General features: G+C 51.5%; 1 protein-coding gene across 1 annotated transcript in view; it reads left to right on the top strand.

Moving 5' to 3' along the window:
• Nucleotides 1-1,997: 1,997 nt before the first annotated feature.
• STX8 (syntaxin 8) overlaps nt 1,998-14,468 on the top strand; it is an 88,761-nt gene continuing 76,290 nt past the window's right edge. Inside the window, exons 1-5 of the mRNA XM_062506304.1 lie at nt 1,998-2,028; nt 2,360-2,459; nt 5,781-5,875; nt 7,509-7,619; nt 14,103-14,227. Coding sequence (XP_062362288.1) covers nt 2,012-2,028; nt 2,360-2,459; nt 5,781-5,875; nt 7,509-7,619; nt 14,103-14,227 — 448 coding nt within the window. The 5' untranslated portion in view covers nt 1,998-2,011. The remainder of the gene's footprint in view (nt 2,029-2,359; nt 2,460-5,780; nt 5,876-7,508; nt 7,620-14,102; nt 14,228-14,468) is intronic.

Below are 14,468 nucleotides of genomic sequence, written 5' to 3'. Positions count from 1 at the left end.
ACATCGCCCCGGCCCGACAGCGCTGACGCAGAACTCGCAGCTCAGGCCACGCTTAGCGGGCACTTTTATAGGTATCCTAACATTTTAAAGGCTTTTTATTTGCCTTTTAAAACGGATTGTTTCTGTGGCGATAAGAGCAGCCGCAGGTTGTTCCTGACCTGCACCTGCAGCACCTCCCCGAGCATCCGCTGGCACCGCGGCCCTGCGGCATCTCCCGAGCAAGGGTCCCTGCTTGAGGACCCTCTGCTTTTCCTCACCTTCTCCGTGCTGTGCCAAATTCCTCAGCTGCAGCTCGGCTGTCCCGTCACCCCTCCCCGCCTTTGCCCCTGACAAGCGCGGAGCCCCCGGGAGTGGGGGCGAGGCTCAGCAAAGACCCCCGGGCTGTGCTGTGTGGGAGGGGGGCGAGTGGGTCTCCCAGTGGGAATTATCCTTATCCTTATCTCTTTATCCGCCCCGGAGCCTGTCCGGGCGGCTCTGCTCCACAGGCTGCTCCCAAAGGGGCAGTGACGGCCCCGGCCCCACTCCAGAGGCCCGGGGGGTCCGCATCCCGCACCCCGCACCCCGCTCTGCTCCTGGTGCCAGGGGCCGCTCCTTCTCTCTGCAGCTCCAAGCCTTTGCCCAGCTCTGGCAGCAGCGGCTCCCGCTGCCTTTCCAGGACCTTTTCGGCCGCCTTATCCTCATTTGCCTTCTCCAGGACAGCGGCCGCCTCTTCTGCCAGCCCGACGAGCTCTGAAACCTCCGGCACACGCTCTGGAGATGGAAGTGAATTAGGGACAGGGCGAAAGGAAATGTCACTTCATGCGTTTTTAATGGCGAAATATTAAATATGTAGAGGCCGTGGGGCTCCGGCTGAACAGCGCAGCCGAAGGCCATGAATGTTTGATGGCCACGGCAGCGGGATCAGCCCCGGGAATGGGGGAGCACAGCGGGGATCAGCCCCCGGGAATGGGGGAGCACAGCGGGGATCAGCCCAGGGAATGGGGGAGCACAGCGGGGATCAGACCAGGGAATGAGGGAGCACAGCGGGTCAGCCCCAGGGAATGGGGGAGCACAGCGGGGATCAGTCCCCGGGAATGGGGGAGCACAGCGGGATCAGCCCCGAGAATGGCAATGTGCTGACGAAGATGCGCTCGTTATCGTTATCAATGTCGTTATGACAATTGTTGTGATTGTCCTGATCACTATCGTCATCACCGTCCTTGTCAACACACCCCAGCGCTGCCGCAGCAGCCCCGCGTGACGAGGGCGATAAAACCTCGTTGCCAGCGCCCCGAGGCTGCTCCTCAGCTTTGTGCCCGATTTGCGTCACCGAGCGCACCCCGAAACAAAGGGAGAGGCCAAATCCTGGAGGATCAGGGCTGGGAAGGGCTCGGATGGAGCCTCTGCGGGAGCGAGGGGCTGCGCCCTCCGCGGCCAAAACAGCGCCAGCACCGCCAGTGTCAGCCGGGACCGGGGGGGACGGGAACATCGGCGTGGGCAGGGAGGACAGCGACTGTCACTAGAGATAGGCAGGGACAGCGAAGAGAGCTGGGGATTTGGGATTTGGAGAAGGGAACCGGTGCCACCGCTCAGTGTTGTGTTTGTGCGGCAGCAGGGAGAGGGAGGCAGGGAGGGAGGGGTGGGGACAGCTCTGGTTCTGTGCTGTGCACATCTGCACACAACTGCACCCTGAATGTCCGCACCTCTACACCCTGCACATCCGCACCTGTGTCCCTGCGCCCCGCACATCTGCACCTCTGCCCCTGAACACCCGCCCCTGCCCCCCCTACCGCACATCGGAACCGCCGCGCCATCGGCCCCGCTCCCCGCAGCACCGGGCACCCCGCACCGCTGCAGTCCTGGGGCCGGCTCGGCTCCCCCGGGCCCGTACCCCGGCACCTCTCCGCCCGCTCCATCTCTCCTCTCTCATTTCCTTCTCCCATTTCCCCCTCCCCTCCGTGCCCTCCCGGCGCCTGCGCGCGGCGCGTCCGGGCGGATCCGGCGGAAGCGGCGGGAAGGTTCCGGGGTCGCGATGGCTCCGGACCCCTGGTGAGCGCCGGGCCGGGCCGGGCCGGGGGCTGCGGGCCGGGCTCGGCCCTGCCGGGGCTGCGGAGCGTCCGGAGCCTCCGGGGCTCGGCACGGGCGGGAGCGGGACCGGGTGGGGCAGGGCTGTGCGGGGTGGGAGGGTATGCCTTCCCAAAACCATCCCGGGGTGTGCGCGTGTTTTGGGGGTGCTGTGCCTTCCCCTCTCGGGCCTTTTCCCGAGGTTTATAGCAACCCATCCCATCCGATCCCAGCGGGTCCCGTCCCATCCCAGCCCATCCCGGCCGATCCCGGGTCCATGCCTCGGCCCCGGGCTCAGCCGCTGCCGTGCCCCCAGGCTCCCGCTGCTCTCCGCCGCTCGCCAACTCGCCCAGGACATCGCCGAGAGGATCCAGGAGCGGAATCGCTGCCAGCGGAGCGGGGAGAGCTCGGCCAAGGTGCCCCGGCAGGGAGGGGTTCGGGGGGCTTGGGACTGGGCTGGGCCGGACACGGGCTGGGTTTGGCTGTGCCGGGTCCGACGGGCCCTGGGAGAGCGGGATTCCCGGGATGCGGGCCCTGGGAGAGCGGGATTCCCGGGATGCGGGCCCTGGGAGAGCGGGATTCCCGGGATGCGCGCCCTGGGAGGTGCAGGAGCCGCGGAAGGGGCGGGTCGGGGCCGGAGCTGTGTCGCTGTCGTTGGGGAAGGTTGTGTTCCACGGCAGGAACGCAGCGCCGGTGTCTGTCCCTTGATGTGTCAGTACAGGGAACCAGAATGCCATCTGGGAATGTGCAGTGGCTTCCCGGTGTCACAAAGGTCGTTTGGGTTTGGCAGCAGTGCATCTCTGCGTGCAGCAGTGCTGCTTTAAGGGGGAGCTGTGGCGGTGCTGGGCACACCCTGTGCCTGCTCCGGGCTGTCCCTGCCGGGATGGAGCTGTCTCAGAGCTCAGGGATGCTGGAATGGAGCTGTCCCTGAGCTCAGGGATTTTGGGATCCTGGAATGGAGCTGTCCCGAGCTCAGAGATTCTGGGATGCTCAGCAGCTGCTCTGTGCCCTCTCTCTGTGAACAGGGAGCAAATGTTCCTCCCCCAGGGCGGGCTCCTGCCTTTTGCGGTGGCTGCAGATCAGAGGGAATATGAACTTTGCAGCCTTGTTTCAGCTGCATTTCTAACAAAATACAAGCCCAGAGTTAAACAGGAGTGAGAAGCAGCAGTTGGAGCTTACCAGGAATGTTGTGTTCTCCACGTTTTCACACTTCCTGTTTAAGAAATAAAATAAAGTTAAGGTTCTCAGGCTGCTGCTTTCCCTGGGGCTCCAAGTCTCATCGTTTCCTTCAGGAGCAGCTTTGAGTCATTACCTGCTCCCTTGGCTGTGTTCAGATTAAAATTGCTGTAAGCCCTTGAGTTGGTAGTTTATAATAATCAGCATAATTAAAGCCCCAGTGCTTTATCTGCCCCCTCTCTATATCAGGGTTGTAGTGCAGTGCCTGATCACTGGACCTGTTGGGCCACTCACTTTGCTGAGGGGCTTTCAAATCAAATGTCATTTTTGAAATGTTTCCTTGGAAGAAATTCTGAGGAAAAGTGTGCAGGCTGTGCACAATAATCAGTGCTGCTGAATGGCTGCCTCAGTTCAGCAGGAGTTGAGAAGTGCTTTCAGGATCCCCAAATCAGTGGGATTTGAGAGCAATATTTTCTCTGGCTTTGGAGAGTTTGGAGGTGCAGATTAAATTCCTGCATTCAGGATGGTGAAGTGTCAGAATTGTACAGATACACCTCAACAACAGAAGACCAATAAAAAGATTGCTGCTCAATCTGTCTGTGTTTATAGAGGGCAAAGTTCTCTACTGCCATCGGTTGATACCTCTGAGGAGTCCAAGCCCCAAGGAGACGTGGGATTGGTGTTGTTTGGAGCCTTTCTGGGGCTGGAACTCTCCGGGCTGTGTTTTATGGAAACAATGCACGGGTGACTGACTTCTCCATAAAATCATTTGTCCCATGCCCTGTGTTTTCCAACTTCCTTTAATCCATTAAGAGGTAAAGAGGAATATTTGGCAGTGTTTGATTCTACTCTAAACAAGTTTCCAACAACGAGCGAGGTGTTTTCATAACAGAAGTGCCTGTTGAGAAATCCACAGCTGAGCAGTCGCGTGTCCTGTGCCTCCTGATGTAATGCAGGAAAATGTCTTTGTACGATATTGGCCTTTTAGGGAGAATGTAAACAGGTTTTTATTTTTATCGTACTTTGCAATTAGCATGCCTGACAAACTTCTTGCTTGTTGCTGATCCAAAAATAGAGCAAAAAATTTAAAGTGGAACAACAAACTGTGAGGAAAAATTTTAATCCAGCACTTACCGTCTGTGAACTCTGCTCTGTTAAGCTGATCGTAAAACTTCCATTGGTTTCTCTTCTTTCTACTTTTCTTCTTTCTTAGTTTTCTGTGAAGGAGGTGAAATCTTTTGCTATCTCACTGCAGTTTCTGGCCAGGTGGCTGCATTTGGTGACTTTTTTGGCCGTGTCACCTTTGTGCTCTGTTGCTGTTCTAGGTCAGTCAAATGCAGCACTCTCTACCTGGAGCTGAGAACAAATAAGACCACCTTTAGTTATCTGATTACAGAGCTGGAGGCCACCCAGAGGCTTCAGCATTCCCAAACTCATTGATCCCCCATCCTGCTTTGGATCTGCTGCTGTGGTGGTGTTGGGCTGCTTTGGTCCAGAGGTGGATTTTGGCTGCCTCAGGCTGGGTGCATCTGCTCTCTGTTGTATCTGGTGGTGTTTGAGAGCAAACCTCCCTGGGCACAGAGGTTTTATCTGAGGCTCTCCTGCTCCATCCCTGTGCACACACCTAGGCAGGGTCTGGCAGCACTGCCCCTGCAGAGAGCTGCTGCTGCCTCTGTGTCTCCAAGAAAGCAGGACTGAGAGTCAGAGCAGGTATTTCTTCTCTGTTCCCAGTTCCCCACAGAGCAGCTGGGGTTGGTGCCCATTGTAAGCCACAGCTTGTAAACAAGAGGCACAGCAAGTCTTAATTAGGACGACTTGCATTGTTAATTGCAGTTAGAGTGTTTTTTTTCTGCATAACTGGTATGAGAAGAAATAACATCTAAGGAGGAAATACTCAAGAGGGTAATGTGAGTTTGAGTTGGGAAGGGGTGGGGAGAAAGAAAGATTCCTGCAAGTCTGGGGTTTGCTTGCATCAGGGAAAAATGGTTGAATTACATTTTTGCTGAGAACAGACACATCTTGATCCTGGGCAGGTCAGTGATGAGAAAGGATTGGGAGTCCCAGGTGCTTCTGAGAAGGGAAACAGGACAATCTGGATTTCTTTAGGGTGTTAAGTTTCAAGTCTGGAGGAGTTCAGTGCAGGGAATGTGTGAACCTGTAGCAACCTTCTCTCTGATCCTGGTAGCTGGGAAAGAAACCCAGTGGTGAAAGAAGCTGGTGCCTGTATTTTTCATTGAAGATCAGAAGAAAGAGCTGGAAATTTATCTGGGAAATATTAAAATGTGCTGAAATGTTTTGCCCATGTAAAGAAGCGTTTATAAAGACTTGAAAGACAGCTTTCCATATTCATCAGTATTAATGCCTTAGAATTGTGCTTGTGAAACCGTTGCATTGTTTTGTAAGCAGCCTGGAGTGACTTCTGGCTCTGAACTGGCTCTCTGGGGTTGCAGTGGAGCCCTTCACACCTGTGCAGTAAAAGTTAAATGTGTTGTCGTGAGGCAGTATGAAATGTCATGCACATCTGACAGAGCAGGCCAGTGACAGTCTCTGTGTTCCCCCAGGTCAATGTGGCCATCAGGGCCTCGCTGCAGAGCCTCAGGGAGAAGATTGAGCAGCTGAGGGAGCTGCTGCTGCGGGCTGTGTCAACACGCCAGATGTATCTGCAAACAGCACCCCTGCCCCTCTGGGCTGTGGGCACAGTGGAAAATGTGCTGCCATTCCTCTGCCACACACTCTGGGTTTTCCCCTCATTCCCTTTGCAGGAGACTTTGTCACCAGAACTTTCTTTGTGCTGCTGGTTGTTATTTTCATAGAAGCTGCAGCACGGGGAGGGCTGGGCACCTCTGGGGTGCTGGGAGAGAGCCTGGCTTTGGCCACCTCTGTGTCACCTGGGCTGAGAGGAGCTTAAGGAGATGTCTGAGCCACCTCAGAGCTGCCCTGGTGCTGTCTGTGCTGTGCAGGCACTGCTGGTGTATGAGCAAAGTTGCTTGTCCAGCTCTAAACTGGCCAGGTGGCTTTTTCTCACAGCATTTTCTTGTGGTATTTTCTCGTGGCATTTTCTCTTGGCCAGGCCTGGCTAAAAGGAAGGAGGCTTTATTCAGGCTGTGGGCAGGGCTGGGCTATCCTGACTTTGGCTGACATAAGAAACAACAGGGCTGCAGCTTCAGATTAATCAAAATGCTGCAAAACATGCCTTGGGAAGAAATCACAGATGTTCTGCCAGAGTGTTACCCCACAGCCAGACTGTGCTGGAAGAGTCAGGTTCAGGAGTCACAGGTATGTCCATCTCCCTGAAGGTATCCAGTAGCAGTCTGACTGGAGGGAGGAATGTTTAATTTCAGCCTAGCACAGCAGAAATCCCTCGTGAGCCCTAACCCCGAGTGCTGTGCTGATGGCCAGGGCTGAAACTCCTCTGCCCAGTGGGTGCTGGAGCAGGCAGATGCTGCTGCTGTGGTAGAAAACACACACAAAACAGTTCAGCCATTGCTGAATCCACTCAGCGGTACTTGGGGGAGACTTAGAAGTCCTTCAGGATGTCACTGAGGTTAATTTTAAAAAGCCCCCACAGATCTCCTGTGGAAGCTCTTCAGAGGCACTGAGTGAATTGTTTCTCTGCTCATCAGTGGATGTCGGGTGCTCTGCTCATGAATTGCAAGTGAAAACAGATGCTCAAAGGAAAATTTTGGTTTTTCTCTGATCACTTGGCTGGGGGCTGCTCCCTGGTCTGTGTGAGGAGCATCCAGTGAAGTGAGATGAGAAATATCCTGCTGATTTTAAAGTCTCTGTTCTGCTTGGCCCTGCCCTGGTGTAATTTGGAGCTCTTAGAAGAAATCTCATCCTTCCCTGAGCTTAACCTGTGCAGTACTGGTACATTGTCAGTGTTAGAGACCAACTAATAAACCAAAAATTACTTTGGTTGGATTTTGGAGGGTGTAATGCTGTTCTTAATGCTAATTTGTAAACGTCCTTTCAGTCCTCAGTAAACGTCCTTTCAGTTCTCTAATTACATTGACAGGATGACATAAAGATCATTGTGTGGCCACTGTATGAAACATTTTGTTTCAGATATATAAAGATCAGAAACACATTTAGAGTAACAGCAGATTTCATTCAGAAAAATGTGACCAATCCTCTTATATTTTGGAGCCTTTATATTTTCAGTTGAAATTGTTATTTAGATGATCAGGAAGTCTGATTTATTTTAAGAATATATAACAAGTACTATTTTATACAATGAAATGAAAGCATTTCAGTGTTTCTGAGTTTGGTCCTTAACCCAGAGCCACCAGCACACAGCTGGAAGGAGACAGGAGGCAGAATTTGGTGGATGATCTCCTGACACGGCACAGACAGCTCGAGGCGTCCTACAGGAATGAAGGTCCGGAGCCAGACATGAGCAGGTATGGCACTGTTCCCTCCAGTCCCATCAGGATCTGTGCTTTGAGTGCATCTCAGATGACACTGAGCTCATTTACCCCTGCAGGTAACACAGGGAGATTAATTTGCTTAGAAATGGTGTGGTTTTGTCAGTGACAGCACATTCAGGCAGTTCTCTTGGTGCCTGGAGAGGCTCCCAGGAACAGAGGCTGGGCAGTGACAAAGGAATAAAGCAGGGATTTATTCAAAGGATTCACCTTGGGCAGTGCAAGAGCCTGGCCGTGGCTCCAGCCAAGATGGACCCAAGATGGACCCAAGGTGGACTCCGAGTCACGAGTTCTCCCACTTGGATCAGTTCTGCTCCATTCCCATCTTGGGCTTCATTGTCCAAGCCCAGCTCCAGGTTCTGCAGTCCCATCCTCCCACATTGCTCTCCTCAAGTCGCTGCTGTTTGCACTTTTTGGGGCTGAAGCTGCTGCCCTGTCCTTGGCTGTGGGGCTGGAAAAGGATTGTTTTGTGTGCCTGAGCTGTGAGGAGAACTTGGAACACTTGGTGTGAAGTTCAGAGTCCCACACCAGTGCAGTGCAGAGTGTGGAAATAATGAAAGCTGAAACTCAAGGCATCACTCTGTGACTGGAGGCTGTTGGGCACTGGTTGTGGTAATACTCAGAGTTCAGCTGATGTTTTTCTGCATTCCTGGGTGTATTTATGTTTGCTGAGGGTCTCTTCAGTGAGGGTGAAGGGGTTGGCTTCAGTGCTTCTATCCTCTGTTGTGTTTGTTACTCTCAGAGCTGTGCTGCCCATGCTGCCCAGAGCAGCTGTGGCTGCCCCTGGATCCCTGGAAGCATCCCAGGCCAGGTTGGACATTGGAGCAGCCTGGGACAGTGGAAGGTGTCCCTGCCTATGGCAGGGGTGGTCCTGGAGATCTTCAAGGTCCCTTCCAGCCCAGCCCATTCTGTAACATGTGATTGTCATTTGTTGTCTTTACCTTTCCAGATGTCAGGGCAGCACCAGCTGCAGGTGATAAACCTCCAGACTGGGGTTGGACCCAAACAATTGTTCAAGGTTTGGATTCTCCAGAGCTCAGTGCAGCTCCTGTTGTTGTGTTGGCTCTTAAATCACTGAGTCACCCCAAACATGTAAAACAGTGAGTAGGCAAAATGTGGATCTGTGTTGTGGGAGAGCTCTTGTGTCCCCTGCCTTGCAGTCCCTGAACTGATGTGGCCTTTGTGGCCATCCCTGCTGTGACATGGCAGTGTTGGCAAGGTGCTGCTTCAGGGATTCAACCTTGGGTTGCCCCAGCCAGAAGGTGTTGAGGCAAACAAGAGGAAAATACCAAAATCCCTTGATAATTTCAAGCCCCATTAGAAACGATCAGGAATCCAGTATTTTCCAGCAGAAGATAACATCAGAGTAAGTATTTATTTGGTCGTGTTGCAAGGCTTGATGTTTTATAGTTCTCTTTTAACTTCATTAAAAATGGATAAAATTGTGCCAAATATTCTGTGTGGTGGATTCCCACTCCATCCATGGTCTCCCTTGTGGGTCTGGTTTTCAGGGGTACAGGCAGAGACAACTCAGGCCCTTAATCTTGTGCCAGGAAATCCAGTCTTGCTCTCTTGGCTGAGCCTGGGCTGTGTGTGGGTCTGTGGGGAAGGGGCTTGGAGAGAGCTTGGAAGGAGTTTGGAAGGATTAGTGGAGGGATCTTGGAAGGAGCTTGGAAGGAGTTTGGAAGGAGCTTGGAGGGATCTTGGAAGGAGTTTGGAAGGAGCATGGAAGGAGAATGGAGGGATCTTGGAAGGAGTTTGGAAGGATTAGTGGAGGGATCTTGGAAGGAGCTTGGAAGGAGTTTGGAAGGAGCTTGGAGGGATCTTGGAAGGAGTTTGGAAGGAGCATGGAAGGAGAATGGAGGGATCTTGGAAGGAGCTTGGAAGGAACTTGGAGGGATCTTGGAAGGAGTGTGGAAGGATCCTGGCAGGAGCTGGTGTCGGGCACGGAACCCCCAGGGTCTGTAGGGCTCAGCTGCTGCTCCCAGCTCCAGGTCCCTCTGAAATCCTTGCAGAGTCCTGGCCCAGCTTTGGGATTCCAGAGGTGGCAGAGCCCAGCCTGGAATGTGCCTGCAGCTGACACTCAGCTTTTCCCTGCATTAGAAAAATCAGCACCTGGAGTTTGATGAAGCTGAGCAGTGACACTTGCCTGGCTTGTGCTGCTTTTCCATATCTAATCCAGCCCTGATGTGACAGCCCACGGTGCCCAGGTCCTGTTCTTGCCAGCAGCCCTTCCTTTCATTAACCTTCCTGCACCACTGATCACATATTTATTGTCCCAGGGCCTGGGGCTGGGAGGTTTTCCCTGGAATTAAGCTGGTTTACGTTTGGTCACCACTCAGTGAGTTTTACATCCTTTGAAAGCTGCTCTGAAGCTGTTTCTGGGGTGCAGGGCTGTGCTTTAATGCTCTCAGGGTTGATCCCAAGTGACAACTGTGGGCAGGAAGCTCCATGGCTCAGGGACAGCATTCCTGCCCCTTCCGGCCTTAATTAAGGTGCCACTGGGATTTTCCAGGGAAAGGTTGTGCTGTTTGTGTGACTCCCCTTGAGCAGGGCCAGTTCCATCTCCTTTAATTGGGCTTTAATAACAATTCCAGTATCTTCTGCCCCCTTTTCTCCTTGGGAGAGATCTGTGCAGGTTGTTAGAACAGGGGCTTTAGTGGGGCAGGATTCCCAGGGTTTCACTCCCTTCCACAGGCAGGGGTGGGAAAAGCAAACAGGAATGTTGACTTTCTGGATGTCACATGTCAAACTTTTAGAGTATTTAAACACTTGTGGAGACAAGAAATGGGAATATTCCTGCTCCTGTCTGACCAGGTCTCAGTATGGGGAAGTCCACATCAGTCACCAGAGAATCAATAAATTAATTGGCCTTCCTTGATGTCTCTTGGAATTCCTCAAAAATAGAGACAACTTCTGGTATCTGTGGGACACAAAGCACCTTCAGTAAGAGCTGCCCTAGGTACATTTTATTTTTTTTTCCTTCAATGTGGGTCACCATTTTTCCTGGTTGAACATTTTCCTGACAGATGGAAGGTGTTTCAGCCTTGATCCAAACAGGTATTTTGCCTAATCCTAAACAGGCTTCAATCCATGAGTGCCTGGCTTCAGGTGTCAAATGCTTTTGGAAATCTGCCTGTTGTCTGTGGGGCACAAGTGCTCTTTAGGAAATAAAATCAACAAAAGTTGTTTAGGTGCCTCTGAAAGTCCTTCCTGGTGTCCTTCCTCCCTCCCAGTTCCTGCTGGAGCCTCCTGGCTGCAGCTGCTGCGTCCTGAGCTGGGATGGGGCTAGCCTCAGTTCTGGGAGGTAGATGGGAAGGGTGGGAAAAGAGGAGAACATCCAGGAGAACACCTGAGTCCCAGGATCAGATCTAGGGGTGGGCTGGGGCTTTCCAGGATTAATGTGCCTTTGGCTGCGTGGTCACAAGCCAGCATGGTCAGGATTGTCCAGCAGCCTCCTCAGCCAGCACGTGCAGCTCCCAGTCCTTGAAGCGGTGGGAGCCGTGAACCCAGCCACAGGGAAATGGTGCCAAGAGCAAAGTGGAATTTTCTGGAATGTGGGAACAGCAGCTCTTGTGCTGGTGGGGCTAGAAGTCCTCTGGCTGTTCCAGAGAATGCTGGAGGTTTCCCATCAGGAGAGGTTCTTGTGGGGAAATCTCCATCTGGGGTGGTGCCTGGAGGGGATGTGGAAGTGCCTGTGCTCCTCTGGCCCCTCATGGGTTTTTGGAGAAATAGATAGGGTTTCTATTTCATATGTTAAAATTATATTTGGTGTATTTATTATCTTGGAGCTTTCTGAAAATACAGTGAGCTCTATAAGTGAGAGAATGCCCCAGTCCTGCAGCACCCCTGTGGAGGGTGACCTGTGAAGCCAGGCTGGAGTGCCCTGGGTGCTTCAAAGAGCCCCTCTGTAGCTCAGGGAATGTTCAAGTGATCATCCACCCAATTGTCATATGACCCGGGTTTTGTTTAAGACTCAGTCTTGCTGATCAGTCTTGTAAAGCCCTAAGCCTTGATGTGTGGCCTTGGCCTAGAGTAAGTGCTGGTTGAGTAATCTAAGTTACTTGGGAGGTGTTCTAAGAATTATCAGTGAAACAATAAGACAAGCTCTCCCTTGTTAGGCAGTGACAGAGCTCCCTGATTTTAAACCCCATCACCTTTTATACTCAGGCACATTGCTGAGCCCTGTAATTAGTTAAATCTGCTCCCATAATCAAAAGCCATCCCCACACTCCAGTGCTCTGTGAGGCTCCCCAGATTTGCCTGATTAACTTGGCGGAGGCAGTGGGTGGCTAATTGGATAAGCTTTAATCTTCACACCAGCGAGGCAAGGCAGGGCAGGATCAGAGGCAGGAGGAAGTTCTGCTGTGTTCTGTGGGAAGGTAGTTACCAAACATGTCACAAAGATTATTGTAACGAGCAGACCACTTGTCATGACCCAACCTACAAGAATAGGGCAGAGCACTGGTGGGAGGGGGAGAGACAGAGCTGCAAATTATTTCCAATTTGCTTGCCTTGGCTGTTTTTTAACAGGCAGAAATAGTTGTGCTCTTTTTAGCAAGCAGAGAGCTTTATGTTCCCTTTGCTTTAGTTAAACAACTTTGTCAGATGTTGTTACCCTGTATTTTGTGTCCTTCTAATTGAACTGAATTGGGTGAGCTGCAGTAATGTTTCCATCTTCAGGACTATAATTCTTCTGTCGTGTTCACAAACCTGGTGCCAGTTGTGAGGCTGGGAGATAAAAGAGCATATTTAATCCCCCAAAGCAGGGAGGAAAGCTGGGTAATGTGTAAAACTGCACTCCAGGTGTGTGTAAGTTTGTCTAATCAAGCCTGATTGCTAACCTCAATAAATACATGGAAATTTAATGGAGGTGCAGGACTGGAATGTAAAAGAATCCCAGCTCCTCTCTGGTGTTACCCTTGATACCCAGCTGGTTTTGACACAGCAGGGCTGGCTCTGCTTTAGTGTTCAGCATCACTGGGGTGGTTAAGGAAGATGTTGAGATTTATGAAAAGTGCTTTTTAGCCACTTTTATATATTAAAAAAAAAGTTTTTTTTTTTCCTCTTATTTTTTTCTTCTGACTTTACCTTGAGCTGGAGTGCAGCACCCACGCTGCAGTGCCCAGGGAGAGGAGCTGCAGAGCTCTCGTGTGGGGGTGATTTTCCAGCAGTGCTGCTCCATCCCACGGCCAGGAGATGTCCCCAGCTCCCCAGGATTCCTCCAGGAGCTCCGGCCCGAGCTCTGGGCTGTGCTCGGCCACCCTTCAGTGCCAGCAGGGCCCTGACCCCTCCTGGCCCCTCTGTCCCTCCTGCCCCGGGCTTGGGCCACAGAGGCATGTCCAGCACGTGTGGGCACTGGGCAGCATCAGAGCATCTCCTGGAGAACAACTCCATTAAAAACTCCAGTAAAAACACCAAAACAACGGCAACATTCAAATTTAGGTGTTGGTGTAACTAAAATCACTGAGAATTTGTGAGATCCTAGAAGTTTTCTTCTCTGTTTTTGGGTTGTTTGTGGATGTGCTTTGGGAAAGGGCAGGGAAAAGGTAAAATGGGAATGAAATACAGAGTTTAAAGAAAGGCAAGCAGAAAGCAAAAGCTCCCACTTGTGAACATCTGTGGGGGAAGCAAGCTTACCATGCCTCCCCCCAAACCTGAGCTGCAGTTCTGGGTTCAGGGGGCTCTCAGTCTGTCATGAGGTTTGTCTTGTAGGAGAAACCAGTGAGGAGCTGAAAGGCAGAAACCAAAAATCTGGTATTGAGGAAATATTCAAGTGGGGTTTCATTTTACTGCTTGGATTTATGTCCCATGGACATGGAAAACTTGTTTTCCATGGTCACCAGGGAAGTGTCTGTAATGTGAACAATCTCAAGTCATAATTCTTTGAAAAGAAAACCCATTATTTAATTGCTCTTTCACTTAAGAGCGTGTGTTCCTGGCTTCTCATTCAGGTTGATGCCAGACTACGACATGCAGGAAGGGAGCTGTGTCCATCTACAGTTCTTGAAGTTCAGGAATGTTCCTGATTAGGTTTGGTCGGGATTGCAGGGAATTAAAAGTCTCATCTGATTTGCATCTCTTAACAAGTGGATCCTTTTACTGTTTGAGGCTGTAGCAGTATTTTTATAAGTTTGTGCTTTGACCATGTAGCAAATACAGGAATAATGTGTATTCCCAGGAATGTTGTGTATTCTACATGTAAACAACGTTTTATATGGATATATTATACAATCTGTGGATATGTTATATAGTCTATTTTTCCCTGTAAAATGAATTCTCTCCTCCCTTGCCAATTCCAGCCTGTGAGGTGGATTTGTTATTGGGGATTGCTTTTGGCTGATTCTTCCTGGGATTGCACAGAGCCCCATGGACTGCTCAGCCCTGTGTGCCGCTGCCTGCCAGGGGCAGAGCACACAGCCAGGGGGGTTGGAAATCACTCACTGGAACTCTTTTCAGGTCCAGCCTCATGGCAGGAGGGGCCAAACGAGGCATCACCAACCCCTGGCTCTTGGAAGAGTCCGAGGAGACCAGAGGACTTGGCTTTGATGAGCTCAGGCAGCAGCAGAGAAGGATCATTGAAGGTACAGGAGCTTTTGTGGTTGTTTTGAGCATCTCTGGGACTCAGGAGCCTTTATTTGAACCCCAACACACCAACCTGTGCTGAAGTTTCATTATTTACAGATGTCAAATGCAGCAGCTCCAGGCAACTTTCTGTATTTGCAGGAGCAGCATTGTGCTTGCAATGTTCTTAACTGGATGTAACTTCTTAATTTAAATTGTAAAAGTCGTGATTTTGCCCATATTAGTGGTTTTGGTGTGCAG

The sequence above is a fragment of the Cinclus cinclus genome, chromosome 20, assembly GCF_963662255.1.
Source record: "Cinclus cinclus chromosome 20, bCinCin1.1, whole genome shotgun sequence".
NCBI lineage: Eukaryota > Metazoa > Chordata > Aves > Passeriformes > Cinclidae > Cinclus > Cinclus cinclus.
Note: the sequence above shows the minus strand (reverse complement) of the source record. Positions and strands in the feature narration are given on the sequence as shown.